Raw genomic sequence first — 21,875 nt, 5'->3', positions numbered from 1 at the left:
TGTAGCTGACTTCCTTTGTAATGTTTTATTTTGAAATCTTTAAGATAATTTTTTTAGTTTCTATTAGTTATGTTGAAAGTATACTTTATATTTGACTTTCTTCTGTAATGTTTTATTCTAAATTGCTTTATTTGATATTTTAATGTAGGTTGTAAACCACTTTGAGATTCCCCCCCCCCCCCAGAAATGAAATCAGTAATGATGTTAATGTGGAGATTCCTAGCAATACTTCAAACGGCTACGTCCATAGCTGCCAAGTTTTCCCTTTTCTCACGAGGAAGCCTATTCAGCATAAGGGAATTTCCCTTTTAAAAAGGGAGAACTTGGCAGCTATGGCTACGTCTGTAACATAAGGAAAGGGATAAAGCCTCATGTTCTCAGGAACTCAGCAACAATTTATATCTTGGGCTTAATGTCATTACACCATTGTTGTGACACTGTACAAAATGCCATTTATGAGGTGGGCACCACCACAGAACTGTCCTCCCAGCCAGAGACTCCATCTTCTGAAGAACATTGAGGGGCCTGACATGGCGTCATGCATGTGATGTCCTGACATCGCTCCATGCCCAGCTCTGAATTTGACCTCAACAATGGGAGAGCTGGCTCCCTCAAAAGAAAAAGAAAAAGACTGAGGGGGCCCAAAGAGCCTTGCCCCCCTGGAGCCGGCGCCCATGCGTCCAGCTGTGGTGGTACTGCCACTTTCTAGAAGCAGGATGGTGTGGGCCAGCTCAAAAGCAGAGGAGGTATTAGGTTGGCAGTGGTGGGCACAAGTGCATTTGTACCTGCCGTCAACAACCCAGTGTTTCCCCTTCCTTGTCACAGTCATGGTGAGTGGCAGTGCAGCTGGGAGGGCTGTGGAGCTGTGATGCCCCATCTCACACTATGACTACATTATACTCACTGTGTGGACTGAAACACTATATCACAAATGCTTGGGATTAAAGTGTCATAAGGGCAGATATACATGTTGGGAAATTCCATTCCACCTTTAGTGCAGACGTGGAACTATTGCGTGTCACATGTCTGTTTACATACCAGCACAGATTGCTGGGAACTTCCATTGTGTATAACTTTTGCTTTTGTGACTCTCTGAGGACACCTAAATTTACTTCATATTACTTATTCATCTTGATGAGAGTTGTGCAATAATCCATATTAATTTTAGGAGATCAGTTAGTAAAAATAACTAACAGCCCTCTGATGACAGTGAGAGTATATCACATCTAACTCTGATTTTGTTTGATTAATTGAACAGGTCATAGCCCTGATTATATCCTTCCTTTATTTGTTTGTGTGATTTTTACTCTCCTCTCAACAAGGAACACTCAAGGCAGCAAATTGTAATAATTCCCTTTTCCTTTTCCTTTCCCTAACATATTTGTGTCTATGTATGCCTACTGTTTTCCATGCGGCTTCTGATAAGGCCTGCTGTAGCCTGTGATTGTTTTGTCTGCAGAATGCAACAGGATTATTTACTGAATTATTTATTTAATCCCATTCCTATCTCTCCCTTCATCATGATGCCAGGTTTATTACATTTAAAGAACATACCTAGACAAACAATTGAACAATTAAAATGTTACAACAAGGTTAGCATTAATTAACAGTCTTACTAATTCTGTACCCCCTCCATACAGTTAATAGCAGCCTCAGTCCCAATCCTTACCCAAGGCCTGGAAAAGAGGCAAGACTTTAACTTGGTGGGGGAAACTAGACAATGCTGTGCCTGCTGAACCTCAGTGGGGAGTGGCAGTGCACTGAAGCTTGCTTTCCAAGCTTTTGCTTTGGTACAATAAAAATACTGTTTTGTTTTTCAGCTGATATGGGCTTTGCACGGTTATTCAACTCACCTCTTAAGCCACTCGCAGATCTGGATCCAGTTGTGGTGACGTTCTGGTACAGAGCCCCAGAATTGTTACTTGGTGCAAGGCACTACACAAAGGCCATTGGTAAGTGGGTGGCTAGACTCACCTTTTTAGTCTCCAGATGTATAGATATTAGGTTTTGCAATCTAGGGCCACCAGAACATGTCACTTCTAGGAAACTCCTGGTGCAAGTATGTTTCAGAAACAAGACATGGTTCCATCAGTGAACATGTAAACTGTGTGCACAATAGGCCGAGGGTATTTTCTGCATGAATGTGTTTGTGCTGGCCCACCCAGCCTTACTTTATTATGGGATGTATCCATCTGCCAGTCTTTTTCTGGATCTTTGGTGCCAAATATTCTATGCTTCAAGCCATCTCTTTCAAAAGGCCTTCCATAATTACAGGGGAAATGGCAGCATGTTCTCATTCACCCATCCTCTGAGCTAATCGCTGAAACATCTGAGAGTGGTGCCTCCAGTAGTTTAACAGTCTAAGAACTTTGTGTTAGTGCTGATGCAGATTTAGAAAGTGAGGTGTCTCTAATGGCCACTTAGCATTAATCTTGTATTTTCAATCACTGTTATCCCATTGAGTGAGCTGTCTGACATTCCTCCAGTACCATTATCTGCACCCATTAGGTCACTAGCACGTACCTTTCCATTTTTAGCTTCTGCATTTTGGCAGCCTTTAATATCCCAGATGTTCTGCCTTCAAATGCCATGTCCTTGGATATTACGTTTTCATACCGCTATCTAGAAATGTGAAGATACAGGGGAAGAAAATAAGAGGGTGGGTCATGGCTGATGAGGCCGTACTCCACTGACATCTGAAGGGCCACAAGTTGACCATCCTTTTTAAAAATTTTTTTGACAAGATCACATCAGGGCTAAGAGAAATACCTGTACAGGATTCTAAACAAGTTAGTCAGTTTATTAAATGGCAATATTTTCACTGATCAGTTTGGTATTTGAGTTTGTTACTGAGGGTTCATATGATCAGCTGAACTATTCACCGACTGTGCTTCACCCATTCCACACATATCCATACATATACATGCTCTGTAGCTACAATGGCACATTACTTTGTCTGTACCATTGTATTATGGAATGCAATGGGCATATTGTTTCTTTTGGTCACTTTCAGACCAATGCAGTGTCTTGAGATGCACGTTCTACTGTATGCAATGGCTTTTCAAAGTTGCTTGTCTAGGTGTTCTGCATCCTGTACTGCACCAGGAGTACAGGATGAAGCAATAGTGGAAAATACACACAAACTCCTTAAATAGTGGAATTGCAGCGCATCTTAATGATGGATAAGCAGTTGTGTGGTTGCTCTTACTGTTATGTAAAGCACTATGGTTTCATTAGGAGCAGGGGAGTTCACAACTTCTAAAACCATGTGTGTGGTGTTTTTTTTAAGTGCTTCATGAAATAGAGGAAAGTGGATAAAGAGGAAGGTTGGTTTGTGATGATCTCAAACTAAACCCACAAAGCAAATACATGTGGCCGCAACCAAAGCAGGCCACACGCTGGATTTGATTTTTGGTGCAGGTATAGATGTGAGCATTGTCCTCAATTGTGGAAGTGCCATGGTCTGATCACTACGCTCTGAAAGCCAGGATTGACCTACCACCCCTGCCCCGCTTGGGTGGTGAGCCGATTTGGGTTCGCCCGCGAAGGCTGATGGATCCTGATAGATTCTGTCAGGCCTTACGGGACCCTGCTCCCCCTGGCGGCTCTTTAAATGAGTTGGTCGAGAACTGGAATAACCGGCTCTTGGTGGCCATTGATGAGATCGTACCTAAGTGCCCTCTGCGACCCTGCTGAAACCGGGCCCCTTGGTTCACCGAGGAACTTTGGAAAATGAAGCGGGACCTCAGATGGCTCGAGTGAGTATGGCGGCATACTCGCGACGGAGCCTGAAGAGCACCTTATAGGTCGCTTATGAAAACCTATGAGATGGCGGTGAAAGCCGTAAAGAAGTCTTACTTCTCAGCTTTCATCGCATCCGCTAGCTCTCGCCCTAGAGGATCAGTCAATTTTAAGTACAAATTCGACCCATAGCTGTGAGGCATTTGCGAGCTTTTTTGCGGAGAAAGTCTTGACACTCCGCCGTGACCTTTCTGCCAATTTAGATACAATAGCAGAACTGGAGGCCCCTCGACTGTCTTTGAGTCCAGTATTAGACCAATTCGACCGGATACTCCCCGCTGATGTAGACAGATTCCTCCAGGCTGGGAGGCCCACCACTTGCTCCCTAGACCCCTGCCCGTCCTGGCTGATTAGAGCGTGTCCAGACGAGGTGCGGGGTCCCCTGGTTGAGATTATCAACTTGTCCCTCAGTACAGGGGCTGCGTTCCTTTATCTCAGGTCGGGGACAGAGGGTGGCTAGGCTAGGGAGGGGGTTGTCGCCGCGGCACTCCTTGATGTGTGGAGTCCCGCAAGGTGCAATCCTTTCCCCAATGCTTTTCAATATCTTCATGCGCCCCCTCACCCAGATTGTCTGGAGTTTTGGGCTGGGTTGTCATCAATATGCTGATGACACCCAGATTTATCTGTTGATGGATGGCCATCCTGCCTCGGCCCCGGACACATTGACCAAGTCCTTGGAAGCTGTGGCTGGATGGCTACGTGGGAGTCGGCTGAAGCTAAATTCTTTGAAGACAGAGGTCCTCTGGTTGGGTCGGGATGACATGGGACGGGGGGGAGCCAACTTCCATCTTTTGCTGGGGCTCAGTTAATGTCAGCCCCTTCTGTCAAGAGCTTGGGTGTAACCTTGGATGCCTCCCTTTCCATGGAGGCGCAGGTTGCAACCACAGCTAAGGTGGCATTTTCCCATCTCCGCCGCATTAAGCAGTTGGTCCCCTACCTTTCTCAGCCTGACCTGGCCACAGTGATCCATGCGATGGTCACCTCTAGGCTTGATTATTGTAACTCGCTCTATACAGTGCTGCCCTTGAAACTGACCCAGAAACTCCAGCGGGTGCAGAACGCCGCGGCAAGACTCCTTACGGGGTCCTCGCCGTGGGATCACATTCATCCAGTGCTTTACCAGCTGCACTGGCTCCCAGTGGAGTACAGGGTCAGGTTTAAGGTGCTGGTTTTGACCTTTAAAGCCTTATGTGGCTTAGGACCCTCGTACCTGCGGGACCGCCTCTCCCGGTATGCCCTGCAGAGGACATTAAGGTCCACAAATAATAACATACTGGAGATCCCGAGTCACAAGGTGGTTAGACTGGCCTTGACCAGGACCAGGACCAGGGCCAGTTCCTTCTCACTACTATCCCCGACCTGGTGGAACGCACGCTCTCAGGAGACTAGGGCCCAGCGGGAGTTGTCATCTTTTCGTAGGGCCTGCAAGACAGAGCTGTTCCGCTTGGCCTTTGGACTGACTCAGTCTGACCCCGGTGTTACCCTCTCCTAAGGTTTTATCCTACAGATATTTAAATGAGGTTCCACTTGTAGATGCCTAATTTTAAAATTGAATTTTAACATTGTATTTAATCTGTATTTTAATTGAATTGTTTCTTTTATGCTTGTTTTGATATTTTTGTTGTTAGCCGCTCTGAGCCCGGTCTTGACTGGGAAGGGCGGGGTATAAATAAAATTATTATTATTATTATTATTATTATTATTATTATTATTATTATTATTATACGGGAGATACACTGCATTTTCCTAGATGTTAAATACAGCAGTTTGGTTGTGTAGAAAATGTGATATCCCTGTAGCATGTGACACATCCAGAGAAAAATGCCTAAGAATAAGTGTGATAAATTGAGAAAGTCAGGGAAGCTGTGGTACAACTGTGTTCCAAGATGTGTTATTGAAGGCTATGATAAGACACGATCAGACAGATAAATATACCAGGATACTCATATGAAGGTTCATGGCAAGGAGGACAAGCAGCAGACATAATAACTATAATTGTTTATGTACCTCTTGAGTCCAGACTTGCCTTTAGCATTATGCACACTTTACAAAAAAAGTTAATGAGTTAATCATATAATGCTTTGCAGCTACAGTGCTTATTACATGCACATTCTTTCTGTGGTGTGATTCAAATCTCACGCTACAGCTTGAAATATATTTATATTAAATACCATTTGAATCTAAATTGCACAACCTTCATAAGAGGACTTGCCTTATTTAGTAATAGCTTGTGGATTTATAAGCACTCCTTTTGAAGCTCAGCATGCAGGGAAAGGACAACCAATATATTTGCAGGAAATGTGTCATCTATAACTGTTCATTATGCGTATGTGTGTGTGTGGCTAGATAGGTAGACCCTTACATACCTATATGCCCTTCAGCGGAGCTTCTAGGATGGCTTACAAAATCAAGATAATTAAAGTACAGCAAACATGTTAAAGCAGAAAATGTATTAAAATACATTTAAAAGCCTGGGAGAACGAAAGCACATTTGCTTGGCGCCAGAAGAATAACAATACTGATGCCAGACAAGCCTATCTGGGAGTGAGTTCAAGAAACAGAACCACATCATCAAAAAGGCTCTCTGGTGGCCACGTGCATTACCTGGCAGGGCACCTAGAGGACAACCTCTTCTAAAGAATGGATGGAGCCTCCATGTATGGGCAACTTGCTTATGAGAGCAGGCATTCCTTCAGGTGCCTGGGTTGTAAGCCATACAAAGCTTGAAAGGTAGTCACCGACACTTAGACTTGTACTTGGGAAGAGCCTGGAAGACAGCAAACTTACTGCAATAACTGGTGAGATATGTTCCCAACAACCAACCCTGATCAACATCCTGGCAGCTGCATTTTCAACTGACTGGAATTGCCAAACAGTCTTCAAAGGCAGTCCAACGTACCGTGCATTATGGTAGACCAGGGGTCCCCAGACTTACCGAGCGGCGGGCCGGTGCCCGCCGCGCCGACCGCGCGGTGGGCCGGACTGCAGGGGAGTGCGCGCGCAGCGGGCCGGAGGGCGGGGGAGTGCGCGCCCGTGCGCATGCGCACACGCACACGGGCGGAAAAAAAACGGCGAAAATCGCTTGTGCGCATGCGTATGGGCCTCCCCCGACCCGGAAGTGCACCAGAAATGACCTCTTCCGGGTCGGGAGAGGCCCGTACGCATGCGCACAAAGGATTTTCGGCGATTTTTTGCCGATTTTTCAGATCGCCGCTGCGCCGCGCGCCGTGAGAGCGGGCGGCGGCAGCGGGCGGCGGGGGTCGTCGCGGGCCGGATTGGAAGGCCGATTGGGCCGCATCCGGCCCGGGGGCCGTAGTTTGGGGACCCCTGTGGTAGACAATCCTAGATGTTTCTCAAGGATGGATAGCTAATGCTGTTCAAGAAAGGGTGAGCCTGGCACAGTAGCCTAAGCAGATGAAAGGCATTCCTTGCCACTATCCGAACTTCCAGTGACAAAGCTAGAGCCAGGAATACTCCCAAACTAGGCGTTTTATCCTTTTAAGGGGAGTACAACAACATTTCTTAGACGAGACGAACCACCTACTTATGGAACCTTTGTCCTGTCAGGATTGACTGTTTATTGGCTCTCATCCAAACCATTTTTCTCAAGTGGAGTGTGTCCTTTTGTAATTTATAAAGGTGGGGCTTTCTCCAAAATGTTTTCTGGTACATAACACATCCAAACTTTTTCTTCTGACACCACCACATAGAACAGTAGCATTTCTGAGAATGCTATGTTGGGGGTCCTGGATTTCAACATCCTACCCAGCAACTTAATTTGCTTCCAGGATTTCATGGCTACATTTTCCGACTTCACAGGGGCCAACGTGCATTGTGAGTGCTCACTATACTATCTCACCATGCAGTCAAATCACCCATCACAAACCCATCTTTCTGCATTCCTATTGACTGAATAATGCTTTCCCAGAGACCACCTCTTCCCACTCCTGGAGCATATCCTTAGTTAGAGAGGATATCAGCTTGTTAAAGAAATAGGTGTGTTGCACCTAGTCAGGCAAGGATTTGGAATCACCCACACTCCCCCCCCTTCTCCTTCCAAGGACGATATTTTAAATCTAGATCTGTGCACAAAATAACTGATTCAAAAATAAGAATACTGCAAATGTGCATTCAGCAACAACCAGTGGAAAAGTTCAAGGCCGATAGAAGCAAAGTGGAAGCAAGGATGGTAGTGATAAATGGCACCCAGTGAAACACCACCACACCTGTGCAAAATCCTGCCCATGTGATGCACTTCAGTGCACCCAGTCACATAGCATGCAGTTTTATATCTGATTTTCTTCTCCTGTTGTATTATCTGTGGATGTGTAGACACCGCAAGAAAGAGAAGAAAGAGACACAAGTAGAGTCAAATCCACATTGAACTCCAGTATGGACGAGCCCTTCATATATTTGAAGAGTGGTTCTAGCTTTTTCTTATTATTCATAGTGTTTTCTAAACTGAGGACTCAATTTTTTAATATGTAACTGTAGCGTGGAACCTGGGAACCTTAGTTCAGTGGCTTCTCAAGGATCACAGACACAGTTGTGAAGAAATAGGAAGTAAGTTTATTGCTGACAGCAATAGGCCCAGAACTCCAAAGTTCTGGACCCTGATGACTAGTGATTTGGGGTTACATACCTTTTCAAAATAGGCGTAAAACATTACATCAAGGATTACATATTCATATACTGCAGTAGAATGTTAACCAATCAGTGAGGTAGCGGCCCTCCCTTGCCCATGCTAGTAAACTGCAAAAATCAGCAATCTTTAGGTACAAAGCCATTAGGTCATTGTGACAATTTAAGATGTTCAAAAAAACCCCTTTCTCAGTCATACTTTCTGGGCGTGCAGCCAAGTCCAGGTTGATATCCTGGTTTGCAAACCCGTGACCAGCACTGGGTTGCTCAAAACCTGGGTGCTTTCCATTCTACCTTGTAAGCAACAGATACAATTAATCATTTGCATTGACAGTATAACCCATAGATTCCAAAAAGCACTTCTAACCAATGTATAGATTATTACTAGGCTAAATAATCATTAAGGCTTTTAAGCATGCTCCAGCATTATCAATAAGCAAACCAGTATACTAAGTTCAAATATTAATGGACATTTTCTGCAAATGTTTGTTGACTGTCAGTTCCCCTTTACCATAATTCTGGGCATCTGGTCAGAACATTTGTCAACTTGAACTGTCTGGTGACTGAGTTACCAGAACTCCCTTCAAGCAGATGTACAGTAGCAAGCACAGCAGATTCTTTGGTTTCAAGAAGCTGCTCTCAGCAAAACAGTGAGAGGCACAAAGGGCTATTGCTGATTGATTTCTGATACAGTACTAGCATCAATAAGACCATTTTGTGAACAGTGAGACAATTACCTGGCCTACGTGCCACATAACAGGTGTACAGAATAAATATTGCTGTAAACAGACAATGGAGTGATTTTGCAATATGGTGGATGAAGCCTGAGACCAAAATGGCAGGCTCTTAAAAAACTTAAGTGTACAATCCAGCCAAAATTAAATGTTCCCAAGTCAAATTTGGTTTTGGTAGAACAGATCAAAGCATGTGCTTAGCTCTCCTGTTGAAAACAATAGAACTTGGCAGTGCCTACGGTAACTCTAGATGGCTTATGCCCAAAGTATATAACTTAGAGACCTTAATAATCACTGTGGCAAAAGAGATTTCATTGTGGTATCATGAGTGTGGACAAATTTCCTTCCCCAATGCATTGAGTTTTATTTACGGTATGTTGAATGGTGACTGTGTACCTGGTAAGATTCTAGAATAATTTAACACGAGAAACAATTTCAATATCTGTAAAACAATATATGTGTCCTTTATCTTTGCGTATGATGTCTCAGGCAAGAATACCTCAGAACAGTAAATAAATGAATGCCCTGAAAATGCTGAAAGCATGATCCCAAGAATTGTGTTTTTCTAACTCTGTTTCAGCTCTCTCCCTATGTTAAGTGCTCCTCCAAATGGCAGTGTTTTCATTCTAAAATTATGATTAAACTTAAAACAAGTAACCCTGCTTTATTATCTTAATGCTTAACTAGTGCAAGCCATGAGTAGTTAGTTGCTAGAATTTTTTGTATAAATGCTCCTATTAAAGTTCAAAGAAAGCTCAAAAATAATTTAGCACTCACCTGAAAGTCCTCATGAGAAATCTGGAGTTGAAATTTTGGGTGGGAAAACCAAACACCTCCAGAAAATGCGGGGGGGGGAGGGGAAATGATGGAGTGCTAATTTCTGAATTTTCCCTGGTAGTCACTGGCTAGCAGCTATCCCCCCCCCAAAAAAAGCCATTGGATGTGGGGAACACTACATGGTGATATTGTGTCTCTCCTGAGGTATTTGGGCAGGAGGGGTGGTGATGGCAGACAGCATTAATAAAGCTAGGAATAGTGAGGCTAAAGTAATACAAGAGAATTTCTCTCCCTCTCTCAGAATACTATAGATTTGGGACAAATACACGTAAGTCTTCACACAACATAGTTTTATTGAAATGATTGCTAGAAAAATGGTGCTGGCAGCAGCTGATTGCCCCTGGCTAAGAGTGGAATCCTATACCTGTGTTATGTACTGAGCTGAATCCTAGAACAATAGGATTCAGAATCAGCGGGAGCTACCCAATCCAACTCCAGGTGGAAGTGAATCCGCAACCTGATTGGCCTGCTGGAGCAGCCAATCAGGCGGCTGGCAGAAGTGAATCTGCTACCTGATTGGCCTGTAGGAGCAGCCAATCAGGCTGCAGGCAGAAGTCAATCCACAATATAATTGGCCCACAGGTGTAGCCCTGAAGTAGCCAATCACGCAAGGCCCATTGTGTAAATAATGTATATAAGCAGATGGTTTTGGGAAAAGAGCCTTTCGTCTTCTCTTCTCCTCCTTGATGACTATGAGCTGAATAAAGAGCATGAAATTCACTCTCGACTCCGAGTATATTTCACTGGCGACGAAGGTGGGATCCTGCTGAGCTGACCGCCACCACGCACTGCACCGCAGCACCGCCACCTGCTGCACCGCTGCATCGCACCGTGCATCCAGGCTTCAGCTCCAGGACCCAAGGAACCCAGAATGGCAACCGACAGCAGCTTCTCGCCATTCAAACCAGCATCAGGAGACTGGGAAGGGTACGCCGCCCGTTTCAACTTCCTCCTGCAAGCGAAAGAAGTCACCAACGATGCCATGAAGAGGGCGACATTCTTCAGCGTCTGTGGAGAGGAGACGTTTGAAATCGCCCGGGCTCTCCTTGCACCTAGAGATGTCGCTACCGTCTCTTACAAAACAATAATGGAACGGCTGAAGGAGCACTTCTCACCACAGCCCTCGGTGGTAGCTTGCCGAAATGCCTTCTACGCAAAGCGGCAAGCCCCGGGGGAAACCATAACTGGGTTTGTGACCTCCCTCCGCCAAGCCGCCCGGTTATGCAACTTCTCAGAATTGGAGAACATGCTTCGTGACCGCCTCGTCGGTGGCCTGAGGGACGAGATGTTGCAACGACGCCTCTACGCCAAAAAAGACCTCACGTTCCAGATTGCTCTGGAGGAAGCCCTGGCAACCGAAGCCGCCGAGAGGTCAACGCAAGAGGCACGACCGGCCCCGCCATCCCAACCGAGGGTCTACCACGAAGACCTCACCGACGAATCCGAATCTGACAGGGAGGAAGTACACCGAGTACAGCGGCGCACTCAAGCAGCACACACACCACAGCAGCCTCGACGAGAAGGAGGGAACTGTGCAAGCTGCGGGGAGAACCACGAGAGGAGGACCTGTCGTTTCCGCAACGCAGAGTGCAGGCAGTGCAGAAAATTGGGACACATCGCCCGGGTGTGTCGGGCTCGACTCACCCGTCGACAAGCATCAGATGACCGACCCAGGAGCCCCAGGTCACACGGCACCATGCACCAAGGCAACTCAACGGAGATCACGGACTACCAGGTATTCCAGTTGCCCCATCCCAGCACAGAGAAAATTTATATAGAGGTACAGATGGAGGGAGCCCCATGCCGCATGGAGCTGGACACGGGTTCAACTCTATCCATAATCTCGGCCCGAACATTAAGGGAACTGTGCCCTAATGGGGGTCCCAAACTAAGGCCGGCCCCATTCACCCTCTGGGACTTCCAGAAACGTAAGGTCCCTACTATGGGGGTGGGGACCTTCAGGGTGCAATATCGAGGGCGAAAGCAACAATTGGACTTGCTGGTAGTTAAGGGCCCCTACGTTAGCTTACTGGGACTGGCATGGTTTGGACCTCTGGGGCTAGCCGTTACCGGGGTGAACCGCACTAGCTTACAAGTGGACGTGGACGCCATATGCAAAGAGTTTCCAGGGGTTTTCGATGGGGCATTGGGACGATATACAGGACCCCCCATTGCCCTACAGCTAGACCCCGCTGTACGACCCATCAGACACAAGGCCCGCCGGGTCCCGTTCGCCCTGAAACCCCGCATAGACGAGGAATTGGACCGGCTCGTGGAGCAAGGAGTGCTGGAGCCGGTGCCCAACGCCCCCTGGGAAACTCCAATTGTCACACCCGTCAAGCCTAACGGTTCGGTCCGCATCTGTGCAGACTACAAATGCACCATAAACAAGGCTCTCACGGCCCATGCATACCCAGTGCCAGTGGTCAGCCATGTCCTCGCCACCCTGGCTGGGTCAAAAATCTTTGGCAAACTGGACTTAGCCCAAGCGTATCAACAGTTGCCTGTGGACGAAGCCACAGCAGAGGCTCAGACGATTGTGACGCACAGAGGGGCATTCAGAGTAAAGCGGCTGCAATTTGGCATTAGCGTGGCACCAGGCATATTCCAGAATCTAATGGACTCTCTCCTTAAAGGGATTCCTGGCGTCACCCCCTTCTTCGATGATGTACTGATCGCCGGGCCCACACCAGAGGAATTTGAGGACCGCCTCCGCTCCGTCCTGCACCGTTTCCAGACGGCGGGCCTCAAGGTGAAGCGGGAAAAGTGTTTACTGGGAGTGCCGCAGGTGGACTTTCTGGGATTTAAGGTGGACGCAGAAGGGGTCCATCCAACTGGTGACAAGGTACGGGCCATTTGTGAGGCCCCAGCGCCCAAGAGCAAGCCCGAACTTCAGTCATTCTTGGGACTATTGAACTTTTACCATGCCTTCCTTCCCCATAAGGCAGCGGTAGCTGAGCCCCTACACAGACTCCTAGATAAAAGGGCCCCTTGGGTGTGGGGCCAGCGACAAAGGGCCGCATTCCAGGCAGTCAAGGACTTGCTCGTCTCGAACTCGGTCTTAGCACACTTCGACGAGAGGCTGCCAGTGGTGCTGGCATGCGACGCCTCTCCCTATGGCATCGGCGCTGTCCTGGGACACCAACTCCCGGATGGAAGAGAGGTGCCGGTGGCATACTTCTCCCAGACGCTTGCTGCAGCCGAACGAAACTACTCACAGATTGACAAGGAGGGTCTGGCAATCGTGAAGGGCGTAAAAAAATTCCATGATTTCTTGTACGGGCGGCCCTTTACCATAGTGACTGACCACAAGCCGTTGCTTGGCCTGTTTGCCCCTGAGAAGCAGACCCCCCAAGTGTTGTCTCCACGTGTCCTCAGGTGGTCAGTTTTCCTTGCCGGCTACCAGTATGCACTAATCCACCGCCCTGGGAAGGCGATGGGCCACGCAGACGCCCTCAGCAGGCTACCACTACCAGAAACAGGCCCCGACCCAGCGCCTGCACAAGAGGTTATGACCCTGGAGCTGCTTCCTGACCGACCCATTCAGGCACAAGAAGTTGCGCACCATTCCACAAAAGATAGGGTCATCTCCCGGGTCCTGGACTGGGTGTGGCGAGGATGGCCCAGCAGCAGCCCCGGGCCAGAATTCGCTGGCTACACAAACCGCAAACATGAACTGTCGGCCCACAAGGGGTGCCTGTTATGGGGAAGCAGGGTTGTTGTTCCCCAGCCCCTCCGCAAAAGGGTCCTCACAGCCCTACACGAGACACACCCAGGGGTAGTGAGGATGAAGGCCCTTGCCAGGAGTTATGTGTGGTGGCCGGGGATTGACAGAGAGATAGAGGCCTGGGTCCAACACTGCCAGACCTGCCAAGAATCCCGCCCGGATCCCCCAAGAGCCCCAGTCCAGCCCTGGGAGTCCGCCCGACATCCATGGTCACGCTTGCACGTGGACTTCGCTGGCCCCTTCCAGGGAAAAACATTCTTCATAGTGGTGGATTCCTACACCAAATGGCTGGAGGTCGCACTGGTACCATCCACTTCTACGGCGGCAGCCATCCGGGTACTACGTAAGCTGTTTGCGACCCACGGGCTCCCTGACACCCTCGTCTCGGACAATGGAACCGCATTCACGTCAGAGGAGTTCCAGACCTTCACAGCGCAGAACGCCATCCGCCACATCCGCTCAGCACCATTCCACCCTGCCACCAATGGCCAAGCGGAGCGCATGGTGCGGACCACCAAGGACAGCCTCCGCCGCATGACACAAGGGGACTGGGAATACCGCCTTGCCGCATTTCTTCTAGCACAGCACAGCACCCCAAGCACAACGACGGGCCGGAGTCCAGCTGAATTACTCATGGGCCGGCGCCTTGCAACTAGACTGGACCGACTTCACCCCGACAGAGCTCAGGATGAGGTAGTGGTGGGGAAAGGCAGGAACCCCCGGACATTTGTGGCCCAGGACCCAGTGTATGCAAAGAATTTTGGGGCAGGCCCAGCATGGGTACCCGCCACAGTCACCAAGGTGACCGGTCCCGTGTCGTACGAGGTACTAACGGAAGGGGGGCAATGTTGGCGCCGCCACTGCGACCAGCTACGGCGACGATTCCCAGGAGGAACCCGGGAGGAGAGCGGGACAGAGGGGTCCCAAGGGGACAGCAGGGCAGTGAGGCCTGTAGAGCGAGAGGGGTGGGCAGGGGAAGCAGAAGCAGTAGGCACAGAGGGGCGCCCCGAGGCTGGAAGGACACCGGAACCAGAGCTACAACCTAGTGGTTCAGTGGCGCCAGACCAGACAGCCCCGGCACAGCCAGCAGCCTCGGAACACGAGCCAGAACCAGAACCCCTGACCAAGGAACACCCCAGGCCACAACGCACACGGAGGCGGCCAGCAGACCTTGGGGACTACGAATGCAACTTCCCGGGCAGGACTGGAACTTAGAGGGGAGGGGTGTTATGTACTGAGCTGAATCCTAGAACAATAGGATTCAGAATCAGCGGGAGCTACCCAATCCAACTCCAGGTGGAAGTGAATCCGCAACCTGATTGGCCTGCTGGAGCAGCCAATCAGGCGGCTGGCAGAAGTGAATCTGCTACCTGATTGGCCTGTAGGAGCAGCCAATCAGGCTGCAGGCAGAAGTCAATCCACAATATAATTGGCCCACAGGTGTAGCCCTGAAGTAGCCAATCACGCAAGGCCCATTGTGTAAATAATGTATATAAGCAGATGGTTTTGGGAAAAGAGCCTTTCGTCTTCTCTTCTCCTCCTTGATGACTATGAGCTGAATAAAGAGCATGAAATTCACTCTCGACTCCGAGTATATTTCAACCTGTTAACCCAGAAAAGTCCCACTGGGTTCAATAAGGATTGATCACAGTGTGCAAGTATGAGTATGTTTTAATGAGGGTTAAAACTAATTCATGGAAGATAGTTCTTTGAACAGCTCCCAGTCATGATAGCTACCGGTAAATGTCACCTCCGTGCTGCATACTTCTGGATGCCCATTGCTTTGGGACATACGATAGGGGTAAGCGTGTTACTCTAATGCTCAGCACATGCGCTTTCTAGACAGTGACTGTAGCTTCCAATTCTACAAGCTCTCTTGTCATCTTTGACACTCCTGCTGGCCCTTCAGGGGGACAATTGCAGCAGTATGTTTCAGCTTCTCCAAACCCTTCCCCTGCACAACTCAACCAGTCTCCTTTAAACCAGAAATGCCCTGGGCTAATTTTATATAAATAGAAACTTCTTCATGTGACTTTCATGAAAGTACCTTTGGGCCAAATAATTTGTTTGATTCTTCATCATTATACCCACCCTCCCCATCTAACCCACCCTAGACAACCTCCTTTGGGAAATTCCAAAGCAAGGGTTGATAATCATTGCTAGCATTCATAATTTGGTTAAAGAAGTTTGAAATGTTGCAGAAAATTCTTGCTTGAGTTTGTTCGAATGTCTTTTTAGATAGTCAACAAAATAGCTTTTGTTTGTCATCAGACATAATAGTTTTTCTGCTTTGAATCAGTTTTGTACAATATCTGATTATGAAAGTTTGTATTCATGTGGAATTTACAGGGCATTTTGTTTCATTTAGTTGCATCAAAACTGTGCCATTTTTGTTTGTGCATATTTGCTATATATTTCATCAACATTTTGTGATGAACATTAGAAGTATCTTTCTTCAGTAAAAAAATAAATGAGGCTACCTCGATTGCACATGTGATCTTCTTTCCTAGATATATGGGCCATTGGCTGCATATTTGCTGAGCTATTGACTTCAGAACCTATCTTCCACTGTCGTCAGGAAGACATCAAAACAAGCAACCCTTTTCATCATGATCAACTTGATCGCATATTCAGTGTAATGGGATTTCCTGCAGGTAATTTAATGTTATGAAGGAGCCCCATGCAAAATCCTTTATTTGATCTCTGCCCACTCCCAATAGTGTCTTATATTACCGGGGAGTAAAAATGCATTAATTTGTGTACAGTATATCTTCTTATACTTCAATAAGTTTTAACATTGCTTTTTCTTCTCAAAGACAAAGACTGGGAAGACATTAGGAAGATGCCAGAATATCCTACACTTCAAAAGGACTTTAGGAGAACGACGTAAGTGCTATGTATCATTGACTAATGGCAATTATGCTTCTAAAATATTATTACTAGGATCAACTTTTTATTGACTTCATTTATATGTAACACGTTGCTTAGTACAAGGGTAGTAAACAATTGTGCTCTCTACGTGTTCTTGGACTACAACTTCCTCATCCTTGACTACTAGCCACACTGCCTGGGGCTAAGGACTCCATGTGGTTACTCTAGTCTAGGCTGAGTAGTATGAGTCTGTATGACGAACCTTCAATATTCCTTCTTCTGTTTTTATGTTTTTTCTGTATCCTGGTTTAAGTTTCAATTCTATCGCTTGCTACTGTTTATATTTTGTATTATGTTGTTTTGTGGTATTTTTAGCTTCCTTGAACCTCCGTTAAAAATGGAATATCAATTAATCAGATTGATAAATGTAGGAATTTTGTGACAAGTCAGTCACCCCTGCATTTGTTTAATACATCCCATACCCAATAAATACATTTTACCTCACATCCCATAATAAAACATACTGCCATATCCATGTTTATATATTTGAATAAAAAAAAGTGATATTCATGAGACACAAACAAAACACCACCACCTGCCTTGCAGTACGTCATTTGTCTCAGTAAATTAAAAAAACTCAGAAAGTGTTATTTGGAATGTAAATTACTACATACATTTCTATGTTTTTGTTAATGTGTTACTCTTTTGAAACATGTTTTTCCGTTGGGTTTTTCAGGTATGCCAATAGTAGCCTCATAAAATATATGGAAAAACACAAAGTTAAGCCTGATAGCAAAGTATTTCTTTTGGTAAGTTACGCTGCCCGTCTCATAGTGCTGTTGAGGACTGCTTATTTTGTAAAATAACAAGCACAGTTCCATATATGTCTATTAAAAAAAATTCCTGTAGAGTTCAGTTGGTCTTCCTCCCAGGAAATCTGTGTATCGGATTACAGGCGTGCCTTTTCTGACAGAAAATGTGGATGAAGATGCACAGATTTGGGCACTGAATACTTCCCCAGAGTATTATTATATTTAAAAATCTGTTTTCTGTTGTTGGTTTTTGGTGTTCTTAATGTTATTGTTATCAAATGTGACATTGCTGTTTCCTCTACTGAATATTAGTTCCTGGCGTGTAGAAGTAAAGTTGCTTTCTTCCTTTTCATGTGGGATTCCCAGAAGCATTTGGATGCCCACTGTAGGGAATGAGATGCTAGACAAGATAAGACCTTTGTTCTGAACTTTTTATGACATCTTCTTGTAGACACAGGAGAAACAACTAAGTTTCTTTTTCTCCTGAAAAGTCTTTTTTTCTGAATGACAAATGATACAAATTGAGGGTGTGTGTTATCATGTATTAACCTATTAACCACAATTTTTGTGTTACTATAAATATAAGCAGCATTCCTTCTGTGTATGAAATCCTAAGTTTTTCTTTGATTTAGTTGCCATTTAATACTCAGTATTTTGGCATATAACCCAGTGAGTGCTATTCATTTAAACTTACTTTCTCTAATATTGTGCTACACAGCTTCAAAAACTTCTCACTATGGATCCTACAAAAAGAATTACCTCAGAGCAAGCTTTGCAGGATCCCTACTTCCAGGAGGACCCACTGCCTACGTCAGAGTATGTCTCTCTGCTAACCCTTTCCTTCTTTAGAACTTTCCCCTTCTAGTTAACAGTAAATTTGACTATCTGGGTGCCCTGTGAATATATAAAAATAAATATGTCTAAATAGTTCACAAGGCAGAATTTTTGTCTGGCTATATCCCTACCTAGGTATATGCTTTCATCAAGTGAAAGTATGTTTTCTCCATCCAGTAAGGAATAGGTGAGTGCAAGGGATAAAAAAAGGAAAACTTACATTTGATCACTTGCCTTTTCCAGAAGACAGTCAGCTTAATGATACAGTTCACTAACTGGACAGAGATTTCCCTATGAGTTATCATATTTAGTAAAAGTGAAGAGAACTTGCAAACATGATGGGTTATGCATTATTTACAGGTTTTTCCTCTGAACATAAACTTCATTTTTATACAGCCAATGGTACAGTCCTACTCTGAAGTAACTCCCATTGAGTTCAATGGGGCATACTTCCCATAGTTTCTTGGTTTGGTTGGGAGCCATAGCAGAGCATGGTGGCGGGGGGAGCATTCTATCAGTTCCTGTGGTGGGCTTTCTTTAAGCCTATTTGTAGCATGGAGGACATTTTTAAATAAAATGCATTTTTTCAAGCCTAAGTGTTGGGGCAATGCAACCTTCTTGAACAATGCAGCTGCAGTGGAAAGCTGACCCTTCACCCCTAAACTGTGGTTAATATTAACTGTAGCTTGAAACACACTAGCTTATGAACCATGGTTTGAAGTGGACTTGCTCCAAACAAACTATGGTTAAGATTAAACACAGCTTTGTCAGTTTTGGACAATATAAAAAGCTGTGGTTAATAAAAAATGGAAGTGAATGTTCCCAAATTTCTCACGGCCACACCATAGGAGAAGAACATGTAAACCCAGAGGGAAACTAGGCTCGTTTCCATCATGATAAAACACAGTTTATGATGACATCCCAACATGACCAATGAGTAATCGGAGGTAGCTAAAAATGAAAGCAGCTTCCAATGTTTTCACATCCATGCTTGGCGAGGGGTGTGTGTTGGGAAATTCATTAGCCAAAACTAAACACTAGTTTTGTATTATTTCCAAAAGACGTAATTAAGAATGTAGTACTTTTAAATAAATGCAAGATTGAAGGATAACTTCCTCAATGTTTTCTTTCTCTGCCTCAGTGTTTTTGCTGGCTGCCAGATTCCTTACCCAAAACGAGAATTTCTCAATGAGGATGAACCTGAGGAGAAGGGGGATAAGGTATAGTTCAAAGATCAGTCAACTAACAGTAAAGAAGAAAATATGGTTCTTTGGCAGAAACACTGACAGAACACAGGGGGTTGTATCAGACACACATTCCTGGTCAAGACTATCCCAGCACAGTGTCATGGGACATTTCTAAAATAAGTAGCATTTTCATGCCTGATCCTTTACAGGGGCATGGATTGATTTATCTAGAACAGCTAATTTAGTAACACATGGCTAGAGGAAGCAAGAGAGGAGGCTTTTAGCTCTAATCATCTGATGAGGATATCTTTCAGTTGATGAGAAATTTCCCTCCAGCCCTTTATGCCCTATATTCTGGGTAGCACAGGGCCTTGACTTGGGTGGTTTTTTGTTTAAGTGTTTGATTGATTTTTCATTTACAAAAACACATACAACAAGAGGATTTTAGTGTCCACAGACCTTCATAAAATAAAGAATGCAGAGTTGACAAATTAAATTAGTCCAAAAGATTCCATATTTTTCCAAATATTTGGGGTGGCTTCTTTGCACAATCCTCTTGCCGCATATATTCAATGAAGGGCTGCCCACCCAGTGTTCTAAAATGAGAAGGGAACTGATTTTCCCTTAGCAACATTCCCTTAAAGGCTAGGGTTTTTTTAGCTAGTGCTATAGTCCATACCCTTGGCTTACCCAAATTTTATGTTTAGACCCCCTAGCAGATCCCCAGCACCTAGCTATTTCCAATCACATAGCCACAAACAGAAAAATTAGGAGGTTCTTGTGACGTGATGAAACATCCAGCATCCCCAACAGCTAGTTTAGGATATGCATGTTTGGTCATATATTTTCAAAACAGTTTTTCAACTCTCACGCCTTAGGTGAAGGTAATTCTTGTTACAAGAATCCCCCCCCCCCCCGCTAAAATGGCCTTTAATCATTTCAGGTGTTAACAAAAGCAAATAAACCAACTTCCCTTTTACCTCTAGTTCACAGGGCTACATTTCAGTCAACTACTTTGATCTTTGGCCAAGAGCACATTCATTTGGCCATAAACCTGATGAACAATTGCAAACTGTAGTCCTGGCTGGTTGGTCCCATTGAATAGTGACATGTCATCTTTTGCAATAAAAGCACAAACATGGTTTCGATTGTAACTTCTAGAAGTGGTAAAAACAGAGTTTTGTATCCTTGGTGGTGGAAATTCCTTTTGCTTTGTGTTGCCTTTTGTTCAGCCTTCTGAATGTAAACAATGAAACCCTTTTATTGCACTGAGAGACATGGGAAAAGAAATTGACACCAAAGTTTTTTCTTTTTTTAGTGGCTGTTTAACTCTTATTCTCTCACTATTAACCCCACTTAGTTAATGATATGTAATGGTAGGGAAATCCTACAAAAATTGGGTTTGAGTGTTACAAGGGAAGAGGTTGAAGAGTGAGCTAGCTTGCCTCTAAGATCCTCTTGCTGTGCTGGAGGGTGGAGCACAGGATGGGACGGAACAACAGGAGGAAAAGGTAGGTCAGGCAAGTGCAGGGCCAGCTGCTTCCCCACCCTCTCCTGCACCTCTGTGTCCCAGAACCAGGAGGGAATTGAAAAGGAATGAGCAGTGGAAACTTCTATGCAGGCATAGCCTCTGAAGAAGGTACATAAACGGGGGGGGGGGGCTCCCCTATTATGGCAGCTGCTCCATAGGGCTCAGACCTCGGAATAGCTGCCTAGATGCTAGATTGGTGCGTGTAGGTCTCCAGAACTGTAGAAACAACTATAATATCTTTGACAATAAAGAGTTAACTACAGTATCTGCCATGTGCATTCCTTTGGCTGTGAAGCGCCCTTGATAACAGTATATAAACAGTATTTATAACCAGTACAATCTTGTGTAAATTTGTGTGGACTGAAGAAATTGCTAAAACATACTCATCCAAACTCTGGCTTTCCCTCCCATGTTCAATCTCGTAGAATCAACAGCAGCAGAACCAACATCAGCAACAAACAGCACCTCAGCAGCAAGCAGCACCTCAGCAGCAACAGAACAGCACCCAGACAAATGGAACTACAGGGGGAGGTGGAGCAGGAGGTGGCGGTACTGGGGCAGGTCTCCAGCACAACCAGGACTCCAGTCTCAACCAGGTGCCTCCAAATAAGAAACCACGCATAGGGCCTTCAGGCACTAATTCAGGCGGGCCTGTCATACCTTCGGATTATCAGGTACGGTTTTTCTTCATTTGGAACACGCTGTAGTGCCAGTTTCAGAAGTTGATAAATATTGCCCTTTGTCACACCTGAGCCGTGTGGTGACCTTTTAGTCTGTAGCAGAGATGGAAACTCTCCAGATGTTATTGGACTCCAACTTCTACCCAAGATGCCCAGTGGTCAGGAATGATAGGAATTATCATCCAACAACACCTGAAGGACCACAGATTTCCCAACCACC

General features: G+C 45.7%; 1 protein-coding gene and 2 long non-coding RNA genes across 7 annotated transcripts in view; 1 reads left to right on the top strand and 2 right to left on the bottom strand.

Annotated features, from left to right (window-relative positions):
* The window catches only part of CDK19 (cyclin dependent kinase 19), a 92,181-nt gene that overhangs the window by 61,237 nt on the left and 9,069 nt on the right, over positions 1-21,875 (top strand). For all 4 annotated transcript variants that reach the window (XM_035109070.3, XM_035109073.3, XM_088666012.1 and 1 more), the window contains 7 exons: positions 1,821-1,952; positions 16,251-16,394; positions 16,557-16,626; positions 17,348-17,420; positions 18,142-18,239; positions 19,399-19,477; positions 21,401-21,649. In XM_035109070.3, the coding sequence (XP_034964961.1) occupies positions 1,821-1,952; positions 16,251-16,394; positions 16,557-16,626; positions 17,348-17,420; positions 18,142-18,239; positions 19,399-19,477; positions 21,401-21,649 (845 nt within the window). The remainder of the gene's footprint in view (positions 1-1,820; positions 1,953-16,250; positions 16,395-16,556; positions 16,627-17,347; positions 17,421-18,141; positions 18,240-19,398; positions 19,478-21,400; positions 21,650-21,875) is intronic.
* On the bottom strand, positions 8,387-15,811 carry LOC148686240 (uncharacterized). The gene is made up of 2 exons (XR_015948940.1): positions 15,344-15,811; positions 8,387-10,377 (listed from the first exon to the last, which is right to left on the bottom strand). It is a non-coding gene; the product is annotated as an uncharacterized LOC148686240 (long non-coding RNA).
* LOC148686239 (uncharacterized) overlaps positions 18,854-21,875 on the bottom strand; it is a 48,054-nt gene continuing 45,032 nt past the window's right edge. For both annotated transcript variants that reach the window (XR_015948938.1, XR_015948939.1), the window contains exon 4: positions 18,854-19,457. This is a non-coding gene — a long non-coding RNA (uncharacterized LOC148686239). The remainder of the gene's footprint in view (positions 19,458-21,875) is intronic.

This window comes from Zootoca vivipara, chromosome 3 (assembly GCF_965207765.1).
Source record: "Zootoca vivipara chromosome 3, rZooViv2.hap1.1, whole genome shotgun sequence".
NCBI classification, from domain to species: Eukaryota; Metazoa; Chordata; class Lepidosauria; order Squamata; family Lacertidae; genus Zootoca; species Zootoca vivipara.
Note: the sequence above shows the minus strand (reverse complement) of the source record. Positions and strands in the feature narration are given on the sequence as shown.